General features: G+C 33.3%; 1 protein-coding gene across 1 annotated transcript in view; it reads right to left on the bottom strand.

Moving 5' to 3' along the window:
- Positions 1 to 7,500, bottom strand: part of LOC119572792 (programmed cell death protein 2-like) — a 15,739-nt gene that overhangs the window by 3,658 nt on the left and 4,581 nt on the right. Inside the window, exons 2-6 of the mRNA XM_037919753.1 lie at positions 7,288 to 7,448; positions 6,717 to 7,026; positions 2,535 to 2,696; positions 2,101 to 2,256; positions 1,579 to 1,703 (exon numbers count right to left, since the gene is read on the bottom strand). Coding sequence (XP_037775681.1) covers positions 1,579 to 1,703; positions 2,101 to 2,256; positions 2,535 to 2,696; positions 6,717 to 7,026; positions 7,288 to 7,448 — 914 coding nt within the window. The remainder of the gene's footprint in view (positions 1 to 1,578; positions 1,704 to 2,100; positions 2,257 to 2,534; positions 2,697 to 6,716; positions 7,027 to 7,287; positions 7,449 to 7,500) is intronic.

Here is a 7,500-nt window from a genome sequence, read left to right as displayed (position 1 = left end):
TGCTGTATCCATCACATATATCATATATCTATCTATATATCTCTCTATAATATCTCGTTATATTAGATATATATATGTATCTATACGAATTATCTACATATAATAATTATATATATATATATAGATATGAATATAATGTGTCTCTCTACATATATTGTATATATATCGGTATACATATAATAGAATATATTTAGTATATATATATATCTATCTATATTTATATATATATTATATAATATTAATATATATCTAGTATATACTATACATATACATATATATAGATATATATATATCATTATATAAATATATAGATATATTTTATATATATATATATATATTATATATATACATATTTATAATATTTTTATATATATATACTCGATATATATATATCTTATCTCATATTACTGATACCATCTATTTATAGATAGATCTATCTATTATATCTACTCTATAATAGATATATATCTATATCCCTATATATCTCTATCTATATCTCTTATAGACTCTCTATATATATCTATATTATGTATGTATATATATTATATATATACATATATATATATCTATATATCTATTCATCTATCTCTATATGTCTATCGTCGTATATATATATATATATAATATATAATATATATTATATCTAATATGAACTATATAACACAAAATATATCTCATTACAGATTTTGCAAATTTCATTGTCCAGGTCTTTTTTCCCAAAGGCTGTCAGAGAGCACGAGGCCAGTTTCTTCTCTGTCATTTCTCATGATTTTATCTCTATAACATAACATTACTAAATAATGGAGGATCATATAACAAATATGATATAAGGGGATGGTTAGAGACTAGTGAAAATGCCTTCTTCAACAACAAGCCCACAACGAGAGACAGGCAAATCATCATCATTAACATCACCACCATGAACATCATCACCATCATCAGATCATCATGATCATGATCATCATCATCATCATGATCATCATGATCATGATCATCATGATTATCATGATCATCATCATCATTATCATAATAATAACAACAATCACAATAATAGTAATAATAACAGTAATAATAATATTCACAATAAAATACCAAACATCTGCTGTCTGACCATCACCTTTGGGTTCAATCCCTTGTTTGCCTTTCTTCCTCTTCCCCTCTGCCCTCTCCCTTCCCCCTCCTCATCTCTATTTTACTTTAGATACAGGGAATGTTGTTCCAGCTATGTGGGATATCTAATAACATATTCCAGCCTGTTAGCATAGTCAGACTTCTGCTCATGAGTGTACACTTGAATACAGAAAAACAGCCAAAATAATACTTCCCTTTATCCAGACAGAAGTACTTGTAATAAAACACTTTAAAACACATTTCTTTACTTTTGCCACTTAAGTAAACATTCAAAATACATCCATCAGATGCTCCTTACATATTTAAAAATAAATCTCAAACATATGTATACATACATGAAGGCAAGAATGCAATTTAAAGCCACAACTATCCCTCAGCATGTTCCAAAGCATAGAAGCAATGTTTACAAATGCACAATGTTAAAAAATATATAACCTAGCCTCCTACCTCATCACTTGCTGTGGACTGCGCGAGATCCTCTTTTTGAACTTGTGAAGTAGTACATCACCATGGATGGCTACGTCCTTCTCGTACACACTATCTCCCTTTCCCTCGCCCCCACCAGCATTTTCCTGGAGAGATAATTTAGAGTTTGTGGGTCACTGATTTTAATTCAACGAAAATACTTTAACTAGTAGCTATCTCTAAATACCTTTAAAGTATTATGAAAATATCTATGAAGTAAAATGAAAATATCTATGAAGTATTATGATAATATCTATAAAGTATTATCAAAACATCTAGTATGTATTATCATATATGTGATTATTTAATACAGAAAAGGAGGTGCAAAAAAGAAAAAGAGAGGAGGAAGATGGAGAAAGACAAAAAGAAAGAAAAAATAGGAAATACATTTGGAGAAATATGATATTTTTGAAGATGACTTCAACAAAACTAACAAGAATTAAATGCAGTATGGAGTATGTCCTCAGAACTGATTCACTCCTAATTAAAAAAATGTTGTCTTACCTCCTCTCTGAAGTCATGTCCTGTGCTATGAGTGTAGCGCACTAAAAGTTCTCTCTCATGGTCTGTAAACGATACATCTTCTGGTGGTTCTATTTCACTCGACAGGAAGTAGGGAATAAAAGTCACATCTGCATTGGCATCTATCTGAGCTGCTTCCTATTAACATAGAGATAGATAAACTGTTATGACAGATATAAAATGGACCAAAATAAAATCATCATAATCATAAAACTTTTTATGATTAAATTGATAACAAGGTTAAACATAGAAAATCTTATATATATAGTCTGAATATCTGCCTGTCGTTCATTATTTTCATCTCTCCATTTACCAAGTACCTTCATATAACCACATTCACCCATTCGTCCTTCACCATCACCCCTTCCTCCTTCCTTTACTCATTCACACACACTTACACAAGCCTTCAAACTTGCCTGAAACAGAGCAGGGATATCAGTAGTTGGTTGTTCAGGAGTGTCCACTGCGATCATGTCCTCCTCAGACCCTTCAATCACCGCTGAAGCCTCTACTCCTTCTCCACCACACCCAACAATACCCACAGCACCACACAGGGCCTCATTAGCATTGGCATCCCCCTGAGAGCAAAAGTGAGTTGTTTTATTTCCTTGAAGTGGTATTGTGATTTTGGGTTTGTTTTATAAGAATCCTTGGGACTATCATGATTTGTAGCTTTACAGGTTATGAACTATTACCAGCATCTGTGGCAAATAAACAGACAGTGTATCTTCTTAAGTGGGGGGGGGAAAAAAAAAAAAAAACAACAAAAAAAAAAAAAAAAAAAACAAATATATAATATATATTATATATATATATATATATATATATATATATTATATAGTCTATTATAGATATATGTAATATTATATAATATATATATTTATATATAATATTATATATATATATCTAAGTACTTATCTATAGTGCATCCTACATTCCGCCCGGGATCCAGGGGCGACATGGATGTCTTGCCAATAAAAATCCTGCCAGGGATGGGTGAGCTTTCTTGTTATGTGAAAAAAATCGTACTGATATTTAGGAATGTCTCATCATGAGATGCACAAAGCACTCAGAGTGAGACTGACTCCGTGGCCTTCTCTGAGAGTGCTCATATCATGGACTCCAGCAAGATTTTCCTTCCCCATTCACAAAGGGTGAAGTTATGTGTTTGTTACTTTTATTGTAAGTGTCTAACTATTTGGGTGAGATAATTATAAGTTCTGCCCATGAAAAGAGCCTATCATCCTCTTGATCAGCTTAACAATAACAAACGACCATTGGAAAAGGCAAAACAGCAAAAATGGAATATCAGCCAGCTCAAAGGGCGGTAAGGAGACTTGGTACATGTGAGTCATATCATGGAGGCCAAAGGCCTCCAAACCGGGGGGAGTCTTTCACTCAAGGATGCTTATTGACAAGATATCTCTGTCATCCTGGTTGAATGGTTTAAGAATAACCTTTACATCAACTGATATTATACCTCGATAATGTCAGCTTCCTCTCCATGCTCTGTGCAACCTCAGTGATTGACTGATAGTGTTGGAGTTCGATAGTTGTTTTAGGTTGCTCATGTCCTATCAGCTTCTTGGCATATTGTCCAGGTACAGCTGCGACGACGAGGCAGTTATAGGGGGTTTTCTGCATTGTCCATTGCCCATCATTGTCATTACTGCCACCAAGTCATCATCAAATTTTTTTTTTTTTAAAAATTTTTTTTATTTATTTTTTGATTTTTAAAAAAATTTTTTTAATTTTCCTTTCGGTTTTTCAAATTTTTTCAATTAATTCTTCTTTTTTTAATTTTATTTTATTATAAAATAATTATTTTAAATTAATTTTTAAAAACAAAAATTTTCATATAAATATAAATCATAAAATCCTTTTAAAAAAATAAAAAATTAAAACAAAACAATATAATCTCTTTAAATTTTTAAAATTTCAGCCACCCCAATGTCAAAGGCCACCATTTTTCCTTTGTCTTTTCCATGTTTTTACCCATAAAAAATTTTTTCAAAATTTCATAAAAAATATGAAGGGGGATTTGACCATAAAAATCCTTCTTAAAAAACCAAAACAGAAAGGGAAAATCATCATCATTAAAAACATAAACCCAAAAAATATCTATATCATTCATCTATCATATAAATCTCATCATTATCATAAATAAAAACAACATCACAATAATAAAAAATAAAACCATAATAAAAATTTCCAATAAAATCCCCAAACATCTGCTGTCGACCTCCCCTTTTGGGGTTTCAATCCCTTTCCCTTTTCTCTTTTCCCCTCTGCCCTCTCCCTTCCCCTCCTCATCTTATTTTTTAGAAAAAGGAAAAATGTTTTCCAGCTATGGGGGATATCTATACAAAAATCCAGCTTTAGCATATTTCGATTTCCCGCTCATGATGTACATTTAAATAAAAAAAACAGCCAAAAATATTTCCCTTTATCCGACAAAATACTTGTAAAAAAACCTTTAAACACATTTCTTTACTTTGCCACTAATAAACATTAAAAATACATCCATCATGTTTCTTACATTTTAAAAAATAATCTAAACATATTATACATACATGAAGAAGAATAAAATTTAAAGCCCAATATCCCCCAGCATTTCCAAAGCATAAAAGCATTTTACAATGCACAAGTTAAAAAATTTTAAACCCAAAAGCCTCCCCCTATCATTTTGCTGTGGACTGCCGAGTCTCTTTTGAACTTGTGAAGTAGTACATCACCATGGATGGCTACGTCCTTCTCGTACACACTATCTCCCTTTCCCTCGCCCCCACCAGCATTTTCCTGGAGAGATAATTTAGAGTTTGTGGGTCACTGATTTTAATTCAACGAAAATACTTTAACTAGTAGCTATCTCTAAATACCTTTAAAGTATTATGAAAATATCTATGAAGTATTATGATAATATCTATAAAGTTTTTTACAAAAAACCATCTATTAGTATTATCAAATTTGATTATTTAATCAAAAAAGGGGGTGAAAAAAAGAGAGGAGGAAGATGGAGAAAGACAAAAAGAAAGAAAAAATAGGAAATACATTTGGAGAAATATGATATTTTTGAAGATGACTTCAACAAAAACTAACAAAGGAATGAACATGCAGTAGTCTCATAACATGAATTCACTCCTAATTAAAAATGTTGTCTTACCTCCTCTCTGAAGTCATGTCCTGTGCTTGATGTGGGCACTAAAGTTCTCTCTATGTTGAAAACATACATCTTCTGGGGGTTCTTTTTCCCTCAAAAAGGAAAGTAGGATAAAGTCACATCGCTTTGGGCATCTATTGAGCTGCTTCCTATTACATGAGATGATAAACTTTTTAACAGATAAAAAATGGCCCCAAAAAAAATCATCATAATCATAAAACTTTTTATGTTTAAAATTTGAAAAAAGGTTTTAAACATAGAAAATCTATATAAAAGTCTGAATTCTGCCTGTGTTCATTATTTTATCTTCCATTTACCAAGTCCTTAAATAAACCCAATTTAAACCCCATTCGTCCTTCACCATCACCCCTTCCTCCTTCCTTTACTCATTCACACACACTTACACAAGCCTTCAAACTTGCCTGAAACAGAGCAGGGATATCAGTATTGGGTTTGTTGGGAGGGCCCTTTGCGATCATGCCTCCTCAGACCCTTCAATCCCGCTAAAGCTCTACTCCTTCTCCACCACACCCAAACAATACCCCGCCCCAAACCCGGGCCTCTTGCTTTTGGCCCCCCCCTGGAGCAAAGTGAGTTGTTTATTTCCTTGAAGTGGATTGTGTTTTTTGGGTTTTTTTTATAAGCCCTTTGGGGGACTATCATGATTTGTAGCTTTTACAGGTTTGAATATTTCCAGCATTTGTGGCAAAAAAAACAGACAGTTTCTCTTAGTGGGGGGGAAAAAAAAAAAAAAAAAAAAAAAAAAAAAAAAAAAAAAAAAAAAAAAAAAAAAAAAAAAAAAAAAAAAAAAAAAATAATATATATATATATATATATATATATATATATATATATATATATATATATATATATATATATATATATATATATATATGCATCATACATTAACCCGGGATCCAGGCGACATGGATGTCTTGCCAAGAAAAAATCTGGCCAAGGGATGGGTGACAGGATCTTCTTGTTATGGAAAAAAATCTGACTGATATTTAGGAATGTCTCATCATGAGTACACAAAGCACTCAGAGTGAGACTAACTCCGTGGCCTCCTCGAAGGGGCTCATTCATGAGCTCCAGCAAGATTTTCCCCATTCACAAGGGTGAAGTTATTTGTTGTTACTTTTATTGTAAAGAGTGTCAACTCTTTGGCGAGATAATATGAAGTCTGCCCAATGAAAAGAGCCTATCATCCTCTTGATGCAGCTTAACAAATAACAAACAGACCTTGGAAAATGGCAAAACAGCAAAAATGGAATATCAGCATTCAAAGGGAGGTAAGGAGACTTGGTAATGTGAGCATTCATGTAGGCCAAGCCTCCAAACCGGGAAAGTCTTCACTCAAGGATGCCTTATGACAAGATATCTCTGTCACCTGGATTGAATGAGTTAAGAATACCTTTACATCAACTTGATATCATACCTCGATAATGTTCAGCTTACTCTCCATGCTCTGTGCAACCTCAGTGATTGATGATGTGTTGGAGTTCATGTTGTTTAGGTTGCTCATTCCATCAGGCTTCTTGGCCATATTGTCCAGGTACAGCTGCGACGACGAGGCAAAGTTATAGTTGTCTGCATTGCCATTGCCATCATTGTCATTACTGCCCCAGTCATCATCATCCTCAAACCAAGTCTCCCCACCCGCTGACTGGGGGGGAACTGCCTTGGTGCCAGGGAGGGACGTCTTGGTTGAAGTGGGGTCTGGGATCTGGCTCCTTAGACAGGTCCAGCTGGGGGTAGGGTGGAGTTACGTGGGGTGGAAGAAGCAACGGGAAGAGTGCAAAATGTGAATTAAAAAGAAGAATGTAATATTAACTGATGAGTAATAAGTGAGTAGTGAATGTGGGTATGAATAAAAATTAATGTGACAAATTAATTACCCAAAGTGAGTGTTTTTAAATAACTATATGATAACAATGTACATCATCATTCATTCTAACTCTTACAAAAAACAATGTCATGTCTTCACAAAACCGTTTGCAAACTCCTACCTATGGGGACGGTTCCAGCACTCCTGCGTAACACAAGCAAAGATGAAGAGTGTGCGATGGTATGGGCTCCCTTCCAATGGGCAATAGATTTGAATCACTAAAGACTGTCTTCTGCCACATCTCTTGCATATTGGAACTGACGTGCCACTTATACACCAATCCTATAAAAAGAAAAACAACTGCTGACTGGTTTTACTTAAATATCTTTATAGA

This window comes from Penaeus monodon, chromosome 1, assembly GCF_015228065.2.
Source record: "Penaeus monodon isolate SGIC_2016 chromosome 1, NSTDA_Pmon_1, whole genome shotgun sequence".
In the NCBI taxonomy this organism is placed as follows: domain Eukaryota; kingdom Metazoa; phylum Arthropoda; class Malacostraca; order Decapoda; family Penaeidae; genus Penaeus; species Penaeus monodon.
The sequence above is the reverse complement of the archived record's forward strand: the minus strand, read 5'-3'. Positions and strand labels throughout refer to the sequence as shown.